Source organism: Globicephala melas, chromosome 3 (assembly GCF_963455315.2).
Source record: "Globicephala melas chromosome 3, mGloMel1.2, whole genome shotgun sequence".
Classification (NCBI taxonomy): Eukaryota; Metazoa; Chordata; class Mammalia; order Artiodactyla; family Delphinidae; genus Globicephala; species Globicephala melas.
In genome coordinates this window covers 95,213,863-95,239,515 of record NC_083316.1, presented here as the reverse complement: position 1 = coordinate 95,239,515, position 25,653 = coordinate 95,213,863, and the positions used below count along the sequence as shown (strand labels likewise).

At 41.7% G+C, this 25,653-nt stretch overlaps 1 protein-coding gene across 3 annotated transcripts in view; it reads left to right on the top strand.

Moving 5' to 3' along the window:
* Positions 1-25,653, top strand: part of SEMA6A (semaphorin 6A) — a 128,845-nt gene that overhangs the window by 82,521 nt on the left and 20,671 nt on the right. Inside the window, exons 8-19 of one of the 3 annotated variants that reach the window (XM_030869825.2) lie at positions 1,636-1,755; positions 2,448-2,536; positions 3,397-3,614; positions 7,089-7,220; positions 9,613-9,768; positions 12,496-12,672; positions 13,048-13,188; positions 13,275-13,355; positions 15,550-15,608; positions 18,018-18,038; positions 18,175-18,225; positions 23,379-23,534. In XM_030869825.2, coding sequence (XP_030725685.1) covers positions 1,636-1,755; positions 2,448-2,536; positions 3,397-3,614; positions 7,089-7,220; positions 9,613-9,768; positions 12,496-12,672; positions 13,048-13,188; positions 13,275-13,355; positions 15,550-15,608; positions 18,018-18,038; positions 18,175-18,225; positions 23,379-23,534 — 1,401 coding nt within the window. The remainder of the gene's footprint in view (positions 1-1,635; positions 1,756-2,447; positions 2,537-3,396; positions 3,615-7,088; positions 7,221-9,612; positions 9,769-12,495; positions 12,673-13,047; positions 13,189-13,274; positions 13,356-15,549; positions 15,609-18,017; positions 18,039-18,174; positions 18,226-23,378; positions 23,535-25,653) is intronic. The other 2 variants (XM_030869826.2, XM_060296139.1) reach the window with 2 other exon arrangements.

Here is a 25,653-nt window from a genome sequence, read left to right as displayed (position 1 = left end):
GAGGTAGAAAGAGGAGAATGGGCAGAGTGTTGACTAAGGCCACCAAGCTTCAAGAAGCAAGCCATGTGAGACCATACTGTGACTGCCCCTCTGCCCCCTCCAACAGGTATACTTGAATCAGTGTTCACTGAAACGTCTGAAATCTCATAAGCGCTCAGCCCTTATAAACAGAAGATATTTGTTGCACCTCAACGGTTGCCATATTACGAAGAGTGCCAGAATAGTACTTGATGTTACAAGTAAAAGTTCTGGTGAGACACCCAGTGTACGGGGGAGTGTTCAACAGCAATAACCTCACACGCACACACAGTGCTGCCACTGCCCTCCACCCTTCAGGTGTATCTGTATGGCCTGGGGCTAGGATTCTATAGGACAAGTTGTGATTTTTGTAGACATATGTTTATCAATAGAAAGGTGTGCTGTCTGCAGTTAGAATCTAACCCAAACAGTCAACACTTACTGATATATGAATGCCAAGAGTGTAGGTGTGAAGACAGCTCTATCCTGAAACTAAGCAAATGTCAGTTAAGACCAAAAGTAGACATCAAGAACTTTGCTTAGGTATGTCTGGATAAGACTTTTTTTAAGAAAAACCATATGCTTATTCCACAAGTGGAAGAGCTTAAAAGAACACTGTATTGTATATAAACCACTTTTGAAGATGCTTTTGAAGCCACAATTAATGAAGATATGTAATCCATTAAAAATGAGCCAAGGAAGTAATTTTTTATATTAAATATAATTAGTGTTTTCATTTCATCTACATAGATTTTGCTATTCCAGAACAGCCCATTTGATTATTTGTATAAACAATGCTTGCTAATCCGCGAAAAGAACGCAAAATTTCAAGGATTCACCTTCAGTCATCTTCGCTCTCTTTTGCCTTGAATGCATCCTCAAGCATAAGTCCCAAAGAGCATGAATTCTTAAAGAAAGACCAGTTTGAACTCAGCACCGTCCCCTCCCCGCCCCACTTTACTTTGGCTTCTTATATATCAGAACGTTCTCAGTTTGTGACTTTGGAAATAATGAAGCAAATATTTCTTAAATGGAAAGCGAGATTGGCAGGGCTTAGTGGCTCTCACGACTGAGGTAAAGAGGGGCAGAGACGCACAGGATACACGTAGCAATTTTAGTCAGCTCTTTTTTGCTTATGAATCCCCTTTCTTCAACCTCCCTCACCTGCTCAGGCCGAGGACGCTGTTACTTCTGCTTGCACTTAAATTTTCTGGTGATTAAAATCAGCCTCTATCTTTCCCTGGGCTCCTCCCTAATCCAGTTTACCATGGTGTGGTGGCAGCTGCAGCGTCCAAGAGGCCTTGGCCTTGAGATTTCCGTCAAGGTACATCTAATCGAGTGAAGCAAACAACATTTTTCATTTACCCTGTTCCCTGAGCTGCTGCTTAGAAATTGCCGTGCAATTTAAAAAATGAAAAATGTTTCATCTCTCAGGATCCCAATTGAAAATGGTTAGGAATGTGGGCCAAGTGTTTTCCCAGAGACTCTTGGGCTTTTCCCAGGTGCCCTATCTTATCTACCTGATACAGGAAAGCCGGGGCGGGGGAGGCCTCTATTATTCCCGCATGCCCACTGTCTTGCTGCAACTCCGACCACCTCTTCTTTTTCTCTTCGAAGACGGAAAACTGTACTCAGCTACAGTGACTGACTTCCTTGCCATTGATGCAGTCATCTACCGGAGTCTCGGAGACAGCCCAACCCTACGGACCGTCAAGCATGATTCAAAATGGTTGAAAGGTGAACAAACAAAAGAAGAAAAGGAGGGGAGGTGGGGGAGATACATATCCTGAGGGAGATTCAGAGCCTGGATGGACCAGACTGTAGTTGCATTTTAGTGATGGCTTCTCACGGACAGGAAGGTGGAAATTGCACCTTCTGCCCCCAGTTGATTGATTTACCTCCCCTTTTCACTTCCCATGAGTTTCTGGAGTGTTATCAAAACTACCAATGCCACTATAATAGAACACGTGACATGTATCTTTCCTGCTTCAAGCTCTCATTTCAGAGTCCCACGCGAAAACAACTAAACACTTCATTCATGGAAGGGAACAGGGGATTGGAGGTGGTGGGGAACAGGAAAAAAGCTGTTCACAACACTGTATGAGTCAAGGGTGACAAAGGGATGTGTACAAAATCCATTCTGTAATTTGAGCGTTGTATTGTGGAAAATAAAATGACATAGATATGCAAAACTCATTTATTCTTCACTGTTCATTGCAACTGCTTCTGAAAGATAAAAATCTGTAGGCTTAAATGCTTTCTGAAATCACCAGCACTTGCACGTGTGAAGTCACTAGAAATGGTTAGTGTTAACCAAATGTCTAACGGCCCTACACTTGTAATTAATAACATGTCTTTGGTTGCAGCTGATTGCAGTTCTTTTAACTCTGTGTGACATGTCCCCAATTAAAGTGCCCATTTGTCCACAGAACCGTATTTTGTCCAAGCGGTAGATTATGGAGACTACATCTACTTCTTCTTTAGGGAAATAGCGGTGGAGTACAACACCATGGGAAAGGTAAGCGGGGAGGATGTCTCAATTTGGGGCCAGTGTGGTTATCAATGACTTTGAAATAAGAACCATAAATCGAATGACAAGGTCATCGTTTTGAGAAGATCCAGCCAAAGACGGGTGGAAGTGAAACATTTCGCTTCCTCAAACCCCTGTATGCTTTTTCTGAGTAGTAACAGATTACAGGGAAACCTCTTAAATGTTTATATTGAAAATTTAATAGACAGATGTTGGGTTGATTTCATACTGAGTTTCAAGTACCTTAAGATGTGGTTTCCAGGTCCACTCATCAGGGTTTTTTTGTTTTAAATTGAGTCGCTCCAGAGAGACAGTATAAATATTGAATATCTTTTAAGAGAACCAAGGGTCTTGACTGTATTACAAAAAGCAATAGAACACTTAGGGGATGTCTATTTCAGTTATTTTTATCAGAGAGTAGATCAAGATCACTAAGTTAGAGGGCACAATTCACTGCCAGGGTGGCTTGCACAGTTAGAGGAATTCAGAGCATGAGATGCAGAGCCCAGAGGCAGCTAGTGAGCATGGCAGAGACGGTGCATACAAGTGTGCTTTTGTTTGAGGAAATAAAAAGCTAAGCAGTCTGTATGGAAATGAGTTTATGTGGCTGGGAGCTGATCCCCTGAAGGATTTATGGCTCTGTATTAAATGCCACAGCCTTATCTTTCAAAACATGCTGTTCCAATGCTGAGTTTTTCCCTTCTTTTTTTTTTGCTACTGATTTTAGAAACACAGGATTAAGTTAAGCACCTTGTTGTTCTGTTTCTGTTTTCTAAGAAAGGCAAATTCTACTAAGATCTCCACGAAAAGTAAGTGCATTCCGCTTTCTCCATGTTTTTCCTCTGCAGGTAGTTTTCCCAAGAGTGGCTCAGGTTTGTAAGAATGACATGGGAGGGTCACAAAGAGTCCTGGAGAAACAGTGGACATCCTTCCTTAAAGCTCGCCTGAACTGCTCAGTTCCAGGGGACTCTCATTTTTATTTCAACATCCTCCAGGCCGTTACAGATGTGATTCGTATTAATGGCCGTGATGTTGTCCTGGCAACCTTTTCCACACCTTATAACAGGTAACCATGCCCTGGCTGTGTGGACCTAATCGGTCCTTCCTGGCTTCCTTTTCCCAAGGGGTTGTTGTCTAACACACAAGATTTGCAACTGATGGAAAAATTGCCATTCACTATTTGTAGCTAAGAAGCACTTAACATTCAGTTTTCATCAACAAATTATCAGTCACTTATAAGCACTGTTAGAGTAGGATTCTGGAGAAAGTAATTAGATAAATTATAACAATATAGTCTTTTCATATGCCTGGGGTATAAACACTATTCATGTGCTATTCCTCAATCCCTCCAGTAATCTTGAAAAGTGAATACTGCTGCCTTCTTTTTACACTTGAGGAAACTGAGTTCAATTATACTATCTGGTCCAGGTAGCCAATGGGTGGAAGCAGCAGCTTTGGAACTCAAGAATGTTCCTCCTTTCCCTTCTAGGTCATCTAACATTTTATTTGACTTTTAATATTTCTATGACTAGATCAGTAATTTTTGAAGTACAAATACTGGAAACTTATTAAAATGCTACAGAGTGAGATTTAGGAATTAGATGAGTCCATCTTGCATCCCACCTAACGGACCCTGGTTATTATCCTGTCAGAGGAACCAGGATCCCAACCACAGCACTACTGTCTGACTCTGGAGGGTTCTACTGACGACTTACAAGTCATCAAACGTTGCACGGAGAAATACCGTCTCGGCCTGTTCACCCTTATTTTTGTATTTACTTAAGCGAAGACACTGAGCTATTAAATGGCACTAATAACTGTCCCTGGAACAGTGAAATGTGTAGAGACTAAAGAACAGAAGGAACAGGGACACTATGTTCCCTGGTACTTGGCTCTCCCAAACCTTAGAGTACTAGCACCGTTGTGTGGAAATGATCCTAACTCTGTCATGAAATTGAAATACATGTACTATATTCTCACTTCCATGTAGAATTCTGTGTGTTCCATATAATCTTCCATAAGGAATGCACTCTTTTGTTTTGGATCATACTTTTTACAAAAACTTTGAAGAACTTGATGAGTGGCTGGCTAGATGACAGGATAGCCGCTAGGAAGAAATGCTTAAGGATTGGGTAGAGCCCAGAACAGAGCTAGCTGAAAGATGAAATAATGTTCCCCAATTATATGGAGGGCAAGAGTCAAGAGTTCCCACTGAAGAGATATGAAAACATAAACCCATACTGCAGCAAGAGGTATTGAGTTCGGTTTAAATAAGCTGCAACCATCTGAAGGAATTTTTAGACTTGAGGATAGAAAAGATAAAAAAATTCAGGCCCTGACTGCTGGAACCGATGTATCTAGTAGTGTTGAAAAAGAATACTATTTTGGAACACAGAATGTAGGTGCCAGTGGAGTTTCAGAGCACATTTCTAGTTTTTGTGTATGTTTTTTGAGAGGGTGAGTCACTTCACGATTACAATAGAGTAGTAGATTCCTGCGTATTATGTATACTCCCATGTAAAGAACTTTCTTAAAAGGGCCCTAGGAAACATTCAATTAGTGCGTGCTAATGCAGTCTCAGAAACCGTGTCTGTTTAGTAAAATCAGAAAATGGCAAAGATATGCATACCAGTTTTCATATATAAATTATAGTCCCTCTCTTGGTTCACTCCCTCTGGTTTCATCCCTCTCCACGGGCTCCTCCACACATGCACACTTCATCATGTCAGGTTGTTTCAAATCCTTTAGCTGCTCCTCTCTGCCCTGGGGATAAAGCCCAGCTTCCTTGGCGTAGCATGCAGGCTCCCTCGTGATCAGGCACGGGCTCCTCCTCCAGCGCACAGGGCTTACTGGAGCTTGCTCATGCCCTGCTCTCTGCCAGGTTTGCCCACTGAACCCCCGGGGATGCCCCAAGCCGCGGCTCCAGCTGCCTCCCGTGGAACCCTGCACATACCTCTTTTTACCAGATTGTGTTGGAATATTTGTTATCGTTGTTATTATCACTGTTGTTGTTGTTGCTGTTGTTTTCTTACACACTGAACTGTGAGTCAGCTGAGAGCAGGATGCCCTTATTTACTGACATTCACTGCTTGAGATTAGGGATTCCATAAATATATGCTGAATGGACAGAAGATGGGAAGAAAGGGAGGGAATAAAGCAGGGAAGGAAAAAGAAAGGATTTACAAATGAGTATAACCTTAGGAAGATTATAAAACCCTAGGGTATCTCTAGTTGTTAGGAAGTGCCTCATAAAATACTTCAATATTTATCCTATTTTTCTTAATATTTAAGGTAAATAGGTACACCTCTTTTAGGAAAGCGAGATGTGGAGAGAGTCTTACAAAATTAAATAATGCTGGGGGTTCTGAAATTTCAAAACAAATGGGGATCATTTTCTTATTACAGACTCAGTACTATGAATACACACACACACGCTACATACTTTAAAATTCATCCTGCCACCTTGTTTTAAATAAGCTTTCTAATCCTCTCCCTATTTCTTGCTTTATTAGTAATACTTCATAACTGTGTTATGAAATTAAAGATGGCATAAAATTCTCCTAATCATATATGAAGTGATTTCCGTATCCTTTCAACATCTGCAAAATCAGGACTAAATCATTCTTTCTCCCTGGATGATGTTTATGCTGCAAAGTGCTTGTGTCTTGCCCTGGATGCCTCTGTGTGCAGTGACCCACTACCTCAAAGCCTGATTAAAACTGTTGGCCAGCCAGTGGCTGAAATTTATTTGATCAAAATCAAGGAACGACCGTAGTCAAAAACAAACATGGGTTTAAGCAGTGTACCTAGATGAATGAATAATTCATGTCTGTTCACCACTGATGGAAAAAAAAAAAAATCCCAAAATCCTTCTAGGAGTGTCAGGCAAGAATGTAATTATAGGTAGAGATTACTGTCATTGTTATTATTTAGCACTTAATAGAGCATTTTATTTGCAAAGTGTTGGTGCTTTAGAGATTTCAATTGTTTAGTCTTATGCAAATAAACAGGAAGTAAACTTTGCAATGTACACTGACTAACATAAAATATGGTTGGGTTCCTCACGCGTACATCCTCACTCCTGAAGCCCTTGGCTTGAGGAACCAAATTCAAAGAAGGACTATGTGAACAGTAGGGGCACTTTTACTTCACATTTTCACCAGTATTAGAGATGCAGAATGTTGTCCAAACGTTTTATCTTTGGTTTAAAGACTGATCATTTCAGGGAATTCATGAAACTTATAAATCACCAGCTCGCCCATTCCTCCTTTATAAACAAAAGCAGTGCCAGACACAAGACATAAAGAGATGTTCCTCTATGATCCTGCTGTAACTAGCCCTTTCTTTAAGGCCACTGATGCACATTTGAGTCACAGAAACATTCTCCTTATGAGCCAGGATCCCTTACATTTCTAGTGTTCAGGATGCGAACATTAAATTTCAACCGCCCGTACTAGGAAAGTTACTTTGGAGTATATTTTCCAAACAGCATGCGTGACTGTTGCATGAATAACACTTTGTGTGAAATGTCCTACTGCAGCATCCCTGGGTCTGCAGTGTGTGCCTATGACATGCATGATGTCGCCATTGTTTTTACTGGGAGATTCAAAGAACAGAAGTCTCCAGATTCCACGTGGACACCAGTTCCTGATGAACGAGTGCCTAAGCCTAGGTATGTGCACATATTTATACGGCTTTCTTGAATTTCTAGAAATGGTGCCATTTGCTCCCCTGATAATAAGCATCTCATAAACTGCACACTAGTGCCTTCCATGCTGGCCACGCAGATACAAATGCCAACACAACAGAAAGGCCGGTGAGGCCGTTTGCCTTCATTCCCTTAACCGAAACCCCAAATTACCTATAGTTGTATTCAAAACAGCGACTCTCTAGTCTTTTGCTTAGACTCTCTATCTGTGGATTATCCAATGCAATCCTAGGATGACAGGAGTCATCTGGTCCAGCAGCCCCAATGGTCTATAGTTGACGAAATTGAGGGCCAGAGAGGTATAAAGTGAGTTGCGCAAGTTCACATCTCTGGGGAGATGATTTCCACCGCCCCTCCCCGCTTCTCTTCAGTTTTGCAGAGACCCATGTCTTTCAGCCTTAAAAAAAATGTAAAATATAAATGGTGTTCCCTGGAGTTTGTGACTAGACTGGATCAGAGCTGATCCCGGACTCTGGGCCAAGGGCAGCAGGTACAATGGGCCATTATTAGGATGTCTCTGGTCTGTCAGGTTCTGGTCTGCTTGGGGTCCAGATGCACTGTTGATTCTCCCCTCCCCAAAATGTGCCCCAGAAGTGCTTTCATGAGGAACCTATTGTTGAGAGACAATACAGAGACCTTTTGGTCCTGTGGAATATCTATCAAATCCTCACACTAAACCAGTTAACTCATTCCTCCTAACTGGGACAGGATGAAACTCTCTCCCAGCCCTGTGCCTGCCCTGTTTATGTGGCACACGCTGCACACCTCCCATCACAGCATTCGAGATCTAAGTTATATAGAAACATCCCTGTGTGTTCGGCTTCCTCCACTTAATTTGTGGAAGGAAACCCAGTGTCTTCTAAACTTTTTTGGTTTCCAACTCTCTCCTCCGACATCCAATCCCCCACACAAAATACCCAGCCCAATTCACTTAACTGAACTAACTTAGATAATATGAAACACTGTTGCCATGGGAGAAACCCCTACAGTTCATCCATTTTCATCCCCTGAATTAAATGGCATGTGCATTCTGTTCTTTATGGAGAGCAGACTAGGTGTAAAAAGCATACCCTGGCAACCTCAGATAGCTTCTCTAAGTCATTGCCTAGGATTCTTAGCTACCTTCCAGGTAAGCAGGAAGGGGAGTTAAGCTTAAGGGATCAGGTTTCAGGAGTACTTATGCAATATGCTCCCCTGGGTATCGAAAGATGGTGTCACTCAGCTGTCACCAGGACACATACTTCAAGTGACTTTCTACTGGTGGCAGCATGTTTGCTTTCATCCTTCCACGTGCTGGCCTGTCTCTCTTACAGATATCTGGGCGCTTTCACTGGCTGGCTGGGTTAGTGCCATGAAAGCGTGTGCCTGGGGCTAGACCCTGCCAGTGTTGTCAGGGTCCACTTTTCTCTCCTGCACCAGTGGGCAAAGCAGGTGTCTGGACAAGACTGGTGCCGGTGTCTCCCTGATCTGACTTTGCTGAGATGTGCCCTTGACTCCTAAAACCATATAATTTCTTTTAGAAATGAATTTTCAGTGTCATTGTTCAGAAATTTTAAAAATGCCTTTTCAGGCAAGAATTTCAGTGTAAATGGCTTTTCATACCTACCCAAATCAAACAAAAACAATAAAAAACAAAACCCAAATGTTCTCTGACCCCCTATTAATGAGAGATGGTTACACTGAGTCTAGCAGGTACGTAAGGCTGGCAGCTTTTTGAACGCCTTTGTTTTCTACATTTGTGAAAAAGCCCAATTGTCTCTTTTTGTGGAGCAAATGCCTCCAGAAATTCTAGCAGTGTTTTTTTTTTTTTTTTTTTTTTTCTGTACGCGGGCCTCTCACTGTTGTGGCTTCTCCCGTTGCGGAGCACAGGCTCCGGACGCGCAGGCTCAGCGGCCATGGCTCACGGGCACAGCCGCTCCGCGGCATGTGGGATCCTCCCGGACCGGGGCACGAACCCGTGTCCCCTGCATCGGCAGGCGGACTCTCAACCACTGCGCCACCAGGGAAGCCCTCTAGCAGTGTTTTAAGACAGACAGAGCAGTCCCGGAGACGTGCAAAGCAAACCCTCACTTGTTTCAAGCTCCATCACTGTTTATGGGGTGGGTTTGTGCTTCTGGCGGGGAAGCCAAGCTGCTCCCAGCCGAGGCTGAACTGTCCTGGCTCAGGCTTCTCTATGGAGTGAGGAGGTGGCCCTGAGGAAATCTAAGCATATTTTTTGGTGGCATTATGCATTGTTCAGCTTCCTCTTCTCAGCCTACGGTATATTCTCCCTCATGCAATAGGCACAGAGAAGCAGTTCATTCAAAGAATTTGCCATAAAGCGTGATATAAGCCCCCTCCCTTTGTTTCTTTTTAGGCCAGGTTGCTGCGCTGGCTCATCCTCCTTAGAAAAATATGCAACCTCCAATGAATTTCCTGACGATACCCTGAATTTCATCAAAACGCACCCACTCATGGATGAGGCCGTGCCCTCCATCATCAACAAGCCATGGTTCCTGAGGACGATGGTCAGGTGGGTGTCAAGCAAACCATGTCCTCACTGGATGTCCCCTGTTCCTTCCCATGCTTACAGAACCTATCATCAGTGGATCACAATTTGAAATGCCACAAACATCTTCTCTTATCCTGGGCATTGATTCAGCTCTGAAGTCCCGGGCACATGGGTGGATGCCACCAAGCCCCATGACCACATTCCCAGTGAACACAGTTCAGATAGCAGGCTCATTGGACACTTGCCAGCAATTAGAGAAACAAAGATATCTCCTTCTGCGTTAGCCTGTTCATCCCATGTGTGTAAGAGTAGAGGAGCAGTGAAGAGAATCAGGCAATGGATGTAGATACCTGTTTGGTTGGATATGGTTGCAAAGCATGCTGCAGACGTCATCCGAGCACTGTCCCTAGATTGTTAGCTGTCATACGGAGCATGGAGTAATGGAGCATTTGCACAAGTAAACCAGCATGAAGGGTTCATACTTGAGCATTTGTTGTCTGGAGTGGTGGCCAACAGAGAACGGATAGCTGCTTAGAAATCTGTGACAGCATTAAATACTCCTCCTTCTCATATTTATTTAGGGCTTACTGCCAAACAGTTCAACAGGCTTTCCCAAGTACCATCCAGTTTGGGCAGTCATCAAACAAAATGTTAATTAACTTTACCACCATTTTTAAACAGTGACTTGATTGAAAGATATTAAAGTAGTGGGTTGGCCAAAAGGTTCATTCCATTTTTTCCATAAGATGGCTCTAGTAGAACTTAGTTGTCTTTAACTTCATTCGAAGCAATTTTGTTAGGTTGTGTGTGACAGCTGTCGTATCAGTGTGCATTTTAAAAAAGACTTATGAAAATCGGTGAATTTTTGTGTAGCCATTTTAATACTGAAGATGAAAGAAAAAAAGCAACATTTTCGGCATATTATGCTGTATTATTTCAAGAAAGGTGAAAACACAACCGAAATGCCAGAAAAGATTTGTGCAGTGTATAGAGAAGGTGCTGTGACTGATCGAACCTGTCAAAAGTGGTTTGCGAAGTTTCGTGCTGGAGATTTCTCACTGGACGATGCTCCACGGTCGGGTAGACCAGTTGACGTTGATAGCTATCAGATCGAGACATTAATTGAGAACAATCAACATTATACCACGCAGGAGATAACCAGCATACTCAAAATATCCAAATCAAGCGTTGAAAATCATTTGCACCAGCTCGGTTATGTTCATCGCTTTGATGTTTGGGTTCGACATAAATTAAGCAAAAAAAAAACCTTGACCATATTTCTACATGCGATTCTCCACTTAAATGTAATGAAAACGCTCCATTTTTGAAACAAATTGTGACGGGTGATGAAAAGTAGATACTGTACAATAATGTGGAATGGAAGTGATCATGGGGCAAGCGAAATGAACCACCAACAACCACTCCAAAGGCCGGTCTTCATACAAAGAAGGTGATGTTGCATATATGGTGGGATTGGACGCGAGTCCTCTATTATGAGCTCCTTCCGGAAAACCAAACAGTTTCAACGATTACTGCTCCCAATTAGACCAACTGAATGCAGCACTTGATGAAAAGCGTCCAGAATTATATGATGTATTAGATAAGGCAAGACTGCGTGTTTCTTCAGTGACCAGGCAAAAAAAACTGTTACGGTTTGGCCAGGGTTCTGATGCATCCGCTGTACTGACCAGACATTGCACCTTTGGATTTCCATTTATTTGGGTCTTTACAAAATTCTCTTAATGGAAAAATTTCAATTCCCTGGAAGACTGTAAAAGGCACCTGGAACAGTTCCATGCTCAAAAAGATTAAAAGTTTTGGAAAGATGGAATTATGAAGTTGCCTGAAAAATGGCAGAAGGTAGTGGGACAAAAGGGTGAATATGTTGTTCAGTGAAAATGAAAAATGTGTCTTTTATTTTTACTTAAAAACCGAAGGCAGATTTTGGCCAACCCAATACTATAATGGCTCTTGCCCATAAGATGGAAACCATGGTATGTAACTTGCAGAAGAGTCCATGTTTCCTGGTTCCTGCCATGATGCTTAAGGAGAGTGGAGTGTTGAACGGCTATGGGATTTCAGAGAAGGAGCATGCCCAATAGGACTTATCTAGGCAGGCAAGAGGACTAATGCCCTTCACCTTTGGCTTTAGGTGGATCTTGTTAGGCTTGTATATCCATTTTTTTATTAATATTGCCATTAGCACTCTACCTCCCCATCCTTCAGAACTCTCTACCCCTCTGTACACAAACAGAAAGCTTTCCAGTCTGACATTTTGTTGACAAGTCTTGGCACCTCAGAGGAAGAGTATGGAAAAATGGTAGCCGCTGCTTTTCTTTTCAGTGTTCAGTGAAATGTTAGCTGTGATCGCATAGTGGTTAGTACTTTGCATTGCGAAATGTTAAATGAATTCACTTATTATTTCTTCCCCTCTTCACAGCAGACATCAGTCTTTCCTTGTTGTTCATGGAAGGGATAATTGCTGAGTGGTTTCAGATGGTGATGGCTACGTATTTATTATGTAACTTGGCCTCCACACATACATACCTCTTTCCTCCCCCCTGGAGCCATACTAATGCTCTACATATGGAAATAAAGGAGCAGAACAGCTTGAGAGCATTATTTATATGCATATATTTTTCTTGAGGTTATTACTAGAAAGCTCTATCCCAATTGTTTGAAGTGGAAAAGGGGACACTTTAATGAAAGACCAACGAAGAGATAAAAAATGTGATCCTGTCATTTTAGATACCGCCTGACCAAAATTGTGGTGGACACCGCTGCTGGGCCATATCAGAATCACACTGTGGTTTTCCTGGGATCAGAGAAAGGAATCATCTTGAAGTTCTTGGCCAGGATAGGAAACAGTGGTTTCCTAAATGACAGCCTTTTCCTGGAGGAGATGAGCGTCTACAACCCTGAAAAGTGTGTAGAATGTTTGGTTCTTTCCTAGTAACTATTTGTTACTTTATTACCTTTTCCATTCAGAGAAATCATGGCAGACTTAGATTTTATGCACTTAGGTGACTTGTAGTATTATTTGTAAAAATCTTTTCATACATTAAAAGCATTATTTTCTCCTTGCTAATAATGTGTGTGTTTATATAAACACATACATTGTGTGTTTACGTGTATGTGTGTGGGGGGGTGCACACATAAGGTTCTGTTTCCCGTTCAGTTGGATCAGATTAAGAGATCTGACCTTGTGCGCTGGGAGGTGGGCTGTAAGGGTGGTGGCAGGAAAGAGAGAACTGACCCAAGAGAGACTATGAATGATATTATCCTGCCTTATAAAATTAGGTGCAGCTATGACGGAGTAGAAGACAAGAGGATTATGGGCATGCAACTGGACAAAGCAAGCAGCTCTCTGTATGTTGCATTTTCCACTTGTGTGATAAAGGTTCCCCTTGGCCGGTGTGAACGACATGGGAAGTGCAAAAAGTATGTATTTGCCTCATTGATCATTAGCAAGTCCACGGTGCTTAGAAAAGAGTCCTAGGTAGCTCACAGTCATCCTCTTCCTACAGAACCTGTATCGCTTCCAGAGACCCCTACTGTGGGTGGGTAAAGGAAGGAGGTGCCTGTGCCCATCTGTCACCTGGCAGTAGGTAAGGAGCCCGAGGTGTGGGAGAGTATAAAGCGGCCTAGACGTACAATAAATTGCGCTCACACACACCACCGCCACTCAGCCTTCTGTGCACAAACCTCATCAATACGACTGCCGGCCGTTCTCTCTCCTTTTCCCATTTCATAGAACAACCCAACATCACGTGGCAGATTTCCAATTGATTAATCATCCATCCTCAGACTAATTAAAAACAGAAAGAAACAACACAGTGGACTTCTAAGTATTCCCTGGAGAGAGGGACAAGATGGTACATGCCTGGATCATCACAGTGCGAGAACAGCAGAGAAAGGGAGCAGGAGAGTACCAATTAGATTAGCGATGTGGTTTGTCCAGCCACAGCAAAACTGGCTCTTCTAATTGACCGTCCAGGGCTGAGAAGAAACTGCCGAGCATTTGTTAAGCAATGCGTTTGTACTGCAAGCACAGTGTATACATGCAATAAACCTCTCCCCTGCACTGAAGAACCGTTGACCCTATTACTCATTAGGCAGTAAAATCAATTCTTGGCATTTCTCCAGCAGATCAGCTAGATCAAGCTAGTCTGCCATGCATGTGATTTTGATGCTTAGAATTGTTACCCTGACTTTAAACGCCTGGATGGTATTAGCTCAAAGGTTTTATGCTTTTACTTCAGTGGATGTGAAATCCAAAGTGACATTTGGAAAAACAGTCAACGCATGTCCTTGACAGGTTATGGCAATTCAAGGAAAGTGCCAGATGGCAGCACAGTTCTTTCTTAGCCATTTCTTCAACTTCCTCTGATCTAAAGGGCGAAAAGGATGGTCCTCACATCACTCTGAGCCTCCTCTCCCATTTGAGAATAGCTAGTCAACAGACAGGAGGGCATATCTGATGACCACCTGCATAATTCGAGGGAAAGTATTTCCATATACAGAGCTAATGGTAACTATCAAGTCTGACCTGGAAATTTGACTAATGCAAAGGGTTGACTCACCATTTACTATTAGATCAACTTTGTGAGTAGCAATATTGACCTACTACAGTGTTAAAGCTTTGCATCTTTTCACCGGAACCTTGAAGTGAAGGAGAAAGGATCACAATGCACAGTGAGGGAAGCTGAGAAATGACCTATCTCCTCTCTTTAGTCAAGGTGTGACCAAAAGTAGGCAGACTGATTTTTAAGAATCATTTTAAAGTCAACATGAGAACATTTCATTGTTCAAAACATGTGGAACTCTCTTTGGAAAGTGGCCTTCAGGGCCTGGTGCATACTGGCTTTCATTAGCACTAGAAATCTTTAGCCTTTGAGGATGAATTTGATTTTTAATACAACACAAGAACAGTGGAAAACAAACATGGTGCATTATTAGATCAAGGTGTGACTTTCCAGAAAGTTTTCCTATATGGCTCATAAGTAAACTCTGAAGGCAGTTACAAAACAGGAGTTTCAGTTATGGTGTAGAAAGAAGAGCAAAGTTCCCCCCAAAAAAGGACAAGACTCCTTTGGAGTATTCCAGTGTGCTTATTTAAAAATCAAAATACATTCTATTAGGATGGATCCTATTAATGGCGTTAATAGCTTATACAGCCCAAAGGTGACCTTATAAGAAGAGTGAGCCTGTAAGGGAGCATGACGGCAATACTCCTGAGGACTGGGCCCACGGCAGGAGTGAACGAAACACCTGAGTGGTCTCAGCAAAATGCACCGCCATGTCCATCCTCTCAGGGTCCCACATATCCGCTGACCATCTGAACACTTTGTTATACAAAGCTACTTCTAAGCAAAGAAACAAGTAAAGGTCTAGGAAGGCAAGAGTTGGGGCAAAAGAGAGGAAAAGACTTTTTTCTAATTTAGAGACGTCTGTATCACTTACGTAAGGAGTGTGTGTTAACATGTAAACTTAGATATTTAAGAAATGCTCAGGGCATCAGAGGCAAAGAGTGATATAGGTAATCCACAAACTAATTAACTCCCTGAATAATACCTGAATTAACTGTCTAAAACATGGCTTCTCTTGGGAGATTCACAAAGGACTCATTTCTGTAAGCTTTGGAGATAAACTTTCGAGCTGTTACCTACTTTTTTGGCACCTGTCACTCAATTTATCAAACTGTGTTAGTTGCTTTAGTGAAACTTAAGATGCATCCTGCAATAGACTCATATCATTGAATTTGTGTCTCTCTTTCTTCTCTTCCCTCCTTTTTTTTGGAAGACTGACTTTTGAACAGGACATAGAGCGTGGCAATACAGATGGCCTGGGAGACTGTCACAGTAAGTAGAGCTTTTTATCCATTTGGGTATTTATTCTATAAAAAAGATGCTTTTATAGACTGGCCTAGAAACATGACCCCACATGTGAAACTGAGTGCAGCTGCCTCTAAAACATGCATAAATAACAGAAATCACCTTCTAAATATCAAAGAAAACTGTGTGTTTTGAAGCCTCTGTTGCCGATGCTGTTGCCGTAAGTGCTGGCACCTATATTCATTTGTTCACATAGAGTGAACAAATTCACTCTAGAGGATGTCTACTACAGCAGAGCAGTAAGTTACATCAGCACTTCCATTTAAAACCAGTTTTGTTGTTTTTAAAGATATGTTATTGCCATGATTTTCAGCCAAATAATAAAAAGACTGATCGCTGTACTCTAGCTTTTTAATTGAATGGGACTATTTTATTTCTCTTGAACATATCGATTAACAAAATTATTTTTTAAATTAGATTTAGGTTTATTACCATTTGCAGTAGAAAAAAATTTCAGAAAGAACCCACTACATACGAGGTGACTCAAAGTAACCTTTTTATAAGAACTGACCTGCTATACTAATCTCAGAGGTCATTTCAAAAGTTATTACATGCCAACGTTTTAGTTAGAACTTTATATAAAGGAACCTGGTCAAAGGTCTGCCCAGTTGTCCAGTGATCTGATTAATATCAATATTCTCCTGAAAATGCTTTATTAATGCTAATTTAGAGAATAATGCCATACTCTTGGAAAACATTTAGTTTCCCATGTTTTAAATGTTGTATGTGATAAAGTTCAAGAAGCCCGTATTCAGAATGGCACCAAAAATAGCTCCTAAGGGAATGAAACTATATTACTTCTGATATTTGATTTGATAATGAAAATCATGGCTATAACTCTAAATCTTTGAGCCATGTTCTAGAGAACAGACATAATCAAATAAATAGGGCCACAGAGCCTCATCTCCAAATTCTTGGTCATATTTTGTTTGTTTGTTTGTTTGCAAATATATACCAGAAAAAGCTTCTTGTCTTCACACACAAACTCTGAATTAAGAAATTAGCATAGGGGGCTTCCCTGGGGGCGCAGTGGTTGAGAGTCCGCCTGTCGATGCAGGGGACACGGGTTCGTGCCCCGGTCCAGGAAGATCCCACATGCCGCGGAGCGGCTAGGCCCGTGAGCCATGGCCGCTGAGCCTGCGCGTCCGGAGCCCAAAAGCTCTGCTATGTGTCTGCAGTGAAACAATGTGATGTTTGATTTGGTGGCTCTTGATCATGTTTGTGCCTTATGGCCCCATTTTTAGGGAATCAGGTTTCGGTTGGTATGTATGTCTGAGTGAACTTAATTAGCTGTTTTTAGTGAATAATTTTCTCCATATTTTTATGATTCGATGATATAGGCATCTAGAAAAATAGGGGTGTCCATTTGGAGTGAATAGGTAAATATATGAAAAATGTGAAAGTGCTACTGGCTCTCTAGAGCATCCACTACACCAGCAGGCTTACACCACGCCTGGGTCCTCAGGCAGAGTGCAGGGCAGACCCTCAGGCCCCAGGCCTGTGATTTACTCTTCCGTCTCACTGGTCAAGCCTCTGTGTTTCCATGTGCTCGGTAACTCGATCCCCACTCCTGCTGAGGCACGTAGGGTGCCTGCTCCGGGCAGGAGGTAATGCCTTTCCTAGTGGCTTCTCTGCTCCTGGGCGCCCACTGGAGCATGACCTACTTCTGTCAGACATATCGAGTCACACACAAGCATTCAAAGGATTTAGATATTTGGTACACAATGACTCTTTAACAGGAGTTTTAGGGAAAATGAGGAAACCATAAAGAGCCAGTGTCAGAGGCTCAGTAGCAGGCTGAGTGAACAAGTGACGTGACCCAGACACACAGCGGGGGCACACACGTGCACACACACACACACACACACACACAAATGTATGTTGCCTGTATGTGTGATTTTTATTTTTGTTAATTTCCTAACTAAAACTCCTGCTGAGTTCAGAACATTGTGATACTGGACAGTTGCTCACAGCATGGTTGGGAGGATGAAATGACAGAGAATGTAAAGAAAATGTGCTTTGTAAGTGTGGTCCAGATGTGACTCACTTTATCCACATACACATCCCTCTGATTGGAGTAGGGCTTACATATAATCGCAGTTACCATTCCTTCCACTAACTTGCTTTTTCTCTGCCTCTTGGAAACAAAGGCATGACTTTGAGGAAGCTCACTTGGGAAAGAGATAGTATAAGGATATGAAATCGGACCAAATATGAAGCATCTTCTATTACAAGCAGAAAGTAAAAAGCGCTTACTTAGTATTGGGGATCGTATGTTAGCACAGCTCTGTATCAGCTCACTCCCACTTATTACGGAAGTCACACTGAGCAGAGTGTTAAATGTTAAGTAACCTACTCCTCCCTTCTGTCTTTCAGATTCCTTCGTGGCACTGAATGGTAAGGAAGATATTACTCATAATTTAATAGCAATGGAAATATATTTGAGAAATCCTGTTTCACTAAACCTCTTGAATATTTTCGAATTTTACGTTTATTTTTAAATTAATTTTTAAATTCTCATTATTTTTTATAGACATTTCAACTCCTCTACCAGATCATGAAATGTCTTACAACACAGTATATGGTCAGTTTATGGGTTGTTTTTTTTTTTATTCTTCGAGCCATTCATCCTGTGGTAGTTTATAATCTTCATTCCTAAACATCATGGACCAGATTCTTTGCTACTTCAGGGCCCCAATTCACTAAAATTATTCATAGATTTCATGATGCTTCAAAAATTACTCTACATATATGAGACAACTGACATGTGAGAATGAGTCCTACATTTTTAATCCACAGAACATGAAATATGCCAACCTTAGGGAATTTGGTGAATGCATTTAATGAGTTCTTGAGGGAGAAGAAATTGCTTCTGGACATAAGTACATCCAAGATAAAAGAATAGTGCTTATAACTCATAGGCCATAGCTCCTTAACTGATAGTATCATTCCCCAAAATGCTGACTTTCAGAACAATACCCTCTGCAGGAAAATCTATACAGAGTGCAGATACTAAGTTCTTATTAGGCAAAACTTTCCAATATAGCCATCGAAATTTAATCACACAAAGAGTATGAATACGTAGACGTATCTTCAGTGAAACGTCTTTAAATGTATACAAGGAAGAGTGACGCAGTGGAAATGATGTGCAAACAGGATTTACCCCATTGTTCCCGCTCTGAAATATACAGACACTATACTAAACAAAGCCATTAAGTCCATAAACAGACTGTTCTGAACTCTTTATAAGAAAAGTTAAACTGTAGTTGAAATGTTCCAGTTCCATTTCTCAAAGCCTCCCCAAATGTTTATTAAGGTAAACTATTCATGTGTTTTTTAAAGATAATGAACAACATATATGTAATGGGAAATTTAAGCTTCTGCATTATGATGGGGACTACAAGCTTCACTGATACACATTTTATAACTTATGTTGAAGACACGTAACAATAACAGCTCTAGGTCAGTCTTTAAATGTAGAGGTAGGTAAGAGAGGAAGGGGACAAAATAAAGAAAAGAAAAAAAAGAGGGAAGAAAAGAAAGCAAGGTGGATTCAGGATTCAAAAAAATAGTTCAAGATGGCTACAAATACATCTAATAGCTCTGTGGACACTCTCACTCCTGTGTCTAATTAGCATAAATAAAAAGCCTCTTTGAAAGTCCTAAAGACTATCTTATAAACTGGGGCTGTGCAGGTAGGGAAAACAATGCCCGGTTTCTCCTGTCGTGAAGTGAGGCAGCATGGCGTAGATGAGCCCACTGAATTCATCCACCTTTACCATTCTCTCGTCTATGATTCAAGCCAGAATGTCAAACACCAACAGCTGGAAGAAACACTTCTCAGGAGGCAAGTGTCATCTAGCTTAGCTTGCCCCTCACAAAGAGAACCCACTTCGCATCTGCACTTCTCCAATATCATACTTTGCAGCCATTTCCTATAATTGAATAATCTTTATCAGATATTGAGAAATTCAGGTCTTGAATCTAACTGAACCAGTAACCCCAGCATTCATCAATAGTACTACGGCCAATTTTAACTCCCAGGTAATTTCTCATATAGATAGAATAATTAAACCATGGGATGCTCTTTATGAACAAAAATCACTCTTCAATTTATGGATCTCTCTTACTGCCTTTATAAAAGGAAAGGAACTTATTAATTCCTCCGTGTTAACACTTTAAAGAACAATGCCCATTCGCTCGGTCAGCGGTTTCTGTGATGAAACTAAAGAAGAGTTGGAATTTTCCTTTCAACTAATGACCCTGTCCATTTCAGGCTCAATCTCTCCCGGGTGTGAAGGGGTTAGATGATTAACTGACCATCAACATGAGGGCTGGTCCAGACAGTACTTACAAAAACAGAGGAGACTTTCTTTTCACAAACTACTGCAAGAGATGCTTATTTTGGAGCTAATAAACCTAGAAGAGATTTAACTCATTCATTTGTAGACATTAGTTTAGTGCTTACTATGTGCCAGGTACTGGATTAGGTGCTATATTTGAACCATCAAAGAAAAAAGCAAATTGCTGTTTTTATGAGCATGGATGTAGACTAGGAAGCCAACCCCAAAGTCCAAAATGCACCCACTGTGTCTAGCTGTGTCCTTTGCATGTTCCCATAAAAAGTTCAGTGGCTGAGTACAGACTCATAGGGTGACCCGCAGAACCAGAACTGCCTAACTCTGAAAAAGGGATCGTTCAGTAAGCCATGCAAACTCTCTGTGTGGCAAAAGCTCTGTGCAACACCACTTACATATACAAGAACCCTTTTTTAGTGAATTGGACCCTGATTATCTTCCTTCTCTCATCCTCTCTTGTATTGATTTAGTGTCTCTTCTGTGTCTAACTGGGTACAATCATTGTTAATAGGTTAGAGTAGTTTGAAGGATCTCTAACCTCTAGAATTACAAAGACTTGTAGATATAGAGAAACAATATGATGCATATTAAAGTTAACTTTTTAAGTATTTCTTTGTATATTATAAGAATAATACACCATAAGCTCCATTGATGATAATATGACTTTTCATACTGGATTAACAACACAAAATTATAGGTTCCAAATTGTTGACATGTAATACCATATCCACAAACGATTGCCTATTTTTGTAGCATTATTTTGGTTACAGTCTCTTAGGGAATGCACAAAAACAATATAGCCTGTAGAATCAGATTCTAAGAAGGAATATAAGTGATTTCCTTTTAACAGCTGGAGAGGTAATAATAATACACCTCTTTGATTTCAAACTAAGGGTGGCTGCTTCATGGTGCTTCTACATGGTAGTTCTAAAATTCTTGAGAATCAGGCATTGCTTTCTCCGACTGTTTGCTTCACCCATGACACATATTGCCTGTCCTCAAGCATAAGTTTAAAAGATTACAAACCTCATGCTGCTCTATTTTTTTTTTCCATTTGAGTACATCATATGCATGGTTTCTCTAGATTTACATGTAGAATATGGAGATGTGGTGGGTATTAGACTAACACTTCAGCAATAGGCAGGAGCTGATTTCTCACATTTGTGTGAAACATTTTCCTACCTAACTACCATCTGGTCCACATTAATTTCCTCTCATAGCCATAGCTTTCCATTACCAATGAGTTTTCCATATATTTGCAGCATATGGTCCAGGAAATCTTTCTACAGAGAATGTGTCCCTTAGGCATCTATTTCCCCCAGATTACCGTATTAAGAAATGTTCTCCCTAAACCATACTTAATGGCATTACCATAAAATTGCCCCTTGAACACAGTTAAATTGAAAGTGCTCAAAATGCATATCAATTCAGGTAAAAGAAATTCTTGCTACTTGGAGGAGAGGCTTCTATTTTTCCTTCCCCCCTTCCTGACTCCCTGCAAAGCTATTTCTAATTGTTTGCTTAGGCTGGGTGCTGAAGTCTCTTAGGTTGACCGTATACTGCACGAGAGCATTGTTGAATTCAAGAGTAGAAAATAGGGCTGTATTTTAGACCTCAATATAAGCATAAAGGAAGTACAAGAAAGTCTGTATTGCCAATTCCAGGTTAATAATTTTCCTACCCTTGTTCTCTTACCAGTATTGGGAGATGAGATGTGAAACCCAGAAATATAAAAACAAAAAGTCTAGACGCAAGAATTCTTTACTTTTCAATGAACAGGTTTTTAGCGGTTGGATGCGAACTAGACTATTTGCAACAAAGCGGATATTTGAAGCTGTGGAAGAGCCAAACAAGCTCTACACTGAAAGGGGCCTCTTAGATGTTACCAAAGCTTTGTGGTAACACTTCAAGTGTGGAACCTCCATGGAAATCCTATAGCTTAGATAAGCCACTTGGCTGGCTTGCTTTTCCCCGCTTTATTCATACACACACACACGCACGTGTGTGTATACACAGTGTGTAATTTACAGTATTAAAGTCTCCTAGGAATCCAACTTCCAATCATAATTGTAAAAGAGAAGAATGCAGTGCATTCATTATCATCTTTCTTTCTGGTGGCTAGTATCATATTTATCACATATGCGGTGATCACAGCCCAAGGCTGGAGCCACTTGTGAATCTGTCCTACTTTCTACCAAAGGCCCCAATTACACATTCACAGTGGTTGCCTTGATGTCTTTTTAAAAATTGTTCAAGAGGCTGCTGTAGGTAAGATGCTTTAATAAGCCAAAGACTCTACTGGAAAATCACAGAGAGGTGATTTTTTATTTCCACCAGAGAGAACAGGTAGTGGGGCTTCTTTAAATCATTGTGACAGCTTAGATCAAAGCACCAGATATGATCTGCATTTAACCTTGTGGAATGATGGGGGGGAAAGCTTAGAAATGTGTTCACAGGAAACATCCAGTTTCTGCCGTAACTCCCAACCTAGCCATCCTTCCTCTGGCATTATCCTAGGGTTGGCCGCTCTGGATCTCAAAAAGCTATCCCTTTCTAATCGGAATTGGATCAGTCAGTGTGGCCTCAGAAAACCACCTCTCACTCGTATGAGTCATGAAACCACGAAACTAACTTGGCTGGAATAAGACACAAAAGGCACAGCCATAACAACATGGAGCAGTTGAGGCCTCTGTTCCAGGAAGGAGGGGGTGGGAGCAGATCCCTTTAGAAAGCAGTCACTTCCCCCGCAAAGAGGAACGCCTGTGAGGCTGAGTTGCAGCTGAAAACTAGACACGTCCTCCATGGGAAAGGCTCAGGGCAGCTGAGCTGTTTGTGACGGGGCAGAGGCTCACCCACTACCATAAACCTGCCCCATCCGTCACAAACGCTGTCCCCAGAGTGGACACATTCTACCTTAGTGCTGCTGTGAGAATACCAAAGAAGGACTCGGATACTTCTTGAGCGCTTACTGTGTGTCAGATACTGTTAGGTACTTTCAACGTGATGTCACTTTATCCTTCCAACACTGGGAGGTAAACGACATCATCTCCACTTCGTGCACAGGGAAAACCAACCAAGGCCCAGAGAGCTTAAGGGATTCCCTCAGGCTCAGCAAACAGCAGAGACGAGATCTGGCCCTTCATCCTCTAACTACAAGTACAAGGGGTCTTCTGCTGAATCCTACCCACCAGTCTTGTTATTTCTAGGACAATCTCAGGGGTCTTCTGCTGAATCCTACCCACCAGTCTTGTTATTTCTAGGACAATCTCCTTTGAGTCTTTTACAGCCAGCGTGGGTGTCCAACCTCCTGGCCTCTGAGCAAAGGGAGAGTGGGTGTCTCCGGTGATGTTTTCCCTAACTATATTTGTGATGAAAACAGGGCACTCCAGTTCCCTCCTGCCCAGCACCACCACGTCCAATTCGGCGGCTCAAGAGGGGTATGAGTCTAGGGGAGGAATGCTGGACTGGAAGGATTCACCTGACAGCACAGACTCTTTGGGGGCAGTGTCTTCCCATAATCACCAAGACAAGAAGGGTAAGGCCTTGGAAGTACCTCTTCCTCTGGGGGGAGAGGGAGGGAAAAGTGGGGAGGACTACGGAACTGCTTCCAGCTGAATCATAGCAGCATTTAAGGAACGAACCTCCAACACACTATGATTGAAAGCGTCTCAGAAAAGGCTGCAACCCGATCCTCTATGCTAGGCTTGATCCACAATGATTCCCTGACCAAGGAGAAACCACACAAAACAAATAACACAGCCTCTAAGCTTCCTCCACCCAAGAGAGGCATGGCTTGGCCCAAAGCAGATACTGGCCGCTGAGATCCCTTTCCACTCCTCTTAGCTCGTTCAGTGATTTCTGGATCCTCTCTTCCCCCCATAATGGGATGGAATGCGGTGCGGGCTTTGGCAAGTACATGTAATCAAAGTAAAAGCCCGTTTAATCAGTGAATGGAGAAATAGCAGAGTTGAGTCTTTTCTGGCTGGTAGCATCCCTCACTCTCGCATGGTGCTGAATTTGAATAGAGCTGAGGTCCTGGGACGCACTTCATTGCCCTTAGAGGATAACAGCTAAAACAAAAATATGTTATTTAATCAAGCAGAATTGCTATGCATTTAAAATGGAAAGGAAGCTGCACTAAATGAAAGGGACTCTACTGTGAACTGTCCTAAATTCTCCCTGGCTTTCTTTGCTCAACTAGAGACAGGAAATGTCATCTCTTTTCTCGCCATTTGCTGCTTCTGGTAACACATCCTACTTTAGTTGCAGCTGCAACCAAAGAGGCCTTTACTTGTCCAAAAAAGTCTTGTAAATCAGAGACTGAAAAGCTCAGTTATGTTGCGAGCTGTTTCCCCCCATTCAGCCTTGTTTACTTCTATATGTTTTCAAGAGTTTCATCCAAGCAGGGATTTGAGTCTCAAGGGCAGACCAGCCACAGTGACCCTTGGAAGACAGTCTCTATCGTGTCTTCCCCCAGGGTTTTCTGTATACATATTTCCATCTTTACTTTTAGAGAATGTTTGCTAGGCAGACTCACACACTAAATTTTCACCTTTTTTTTTTGGCGGCTCATCTCCTGAGAATGTCGTACCTTCTGCTGCTACATGCCAAGCCCAAAATGGGAAGATGTAGTCCTTTTAACTTTTTTTTTTTTTTTTTAAGTCTTTACTGAATTTGTTACAATATCGCTTCTGTTTTAGTTTTTTGGCCGCAAGGCATGTGGGATCTTAGCTCCCCTACCAGGGATCAAACCCGCACCCCCTGCGTCCGAAGGTGAAGTCTTATCCACTGGACCGCCAGGGAAGTCCCTTAACTCGTTCTTTAATATATCCCCTTAATCGATTTTATTATTCTTCTATAACTTCTTACTGTTAATATGTCCTGCCCCAATCTTTTTTTTTTTTTTAAGTGGCTTTTGTCTCAGCAGCCTCTAAATTGGTGGGATCCCTGCTCTTAACCATCACAAGAAAGCACCAGGCCAATTCGTGACGGGGCAGAACTATCCCAGCAGGCCACCAGCCCTAGCATGTGCCATTATTTGTTCTGTGTGGCTCCCGACCGCAGATGTGTTAGTCTTGGCCGAGTTCTCAAGAACAGACAACACAGTAAAAATCACTTTGTATTTGCCCACTGCAACTTTCTGAAAAACCAAACAGCCTTTCCAGTAAAGCATTAAATATGTCAACCAAATATCTAGCTGTTGGTTACAGTCATTTCCTCTTCGCTTCACTGAGACGGATGGTGTGAATTTTCTCCAATCGTTACCTCTCCCGAGGGAGGGAGGTTATCAAAGAGTCCAATTAACACTTTGACAGATCATTTTAAAATTCGGCATTGTTCATCCTCTTGGGTCTTATTATGAATATTGACAAAGCTGGAAGCAGTCTACAGACTGTCAAACAATGGTGGCAGAGGTGATTGCATGGGTGTTTAACATGATCACTGTTCTCGTGCTATTAACTCCTTGCCTTGCCCTGTCAAATTTGAGCTTCATTTTTGACAACTGATTACGTGTGTATTTGATAGGGCAATGACAATGAGTTGTTATGCAGAAACTTTAAAAATAAAAAAGTAATGTAGCTTGATGTTCCTTTTGTCATGATTTTTTATGATTTTAATTTCCATTTTGCTCTGAAGTGTTTTTCTGTTTAATG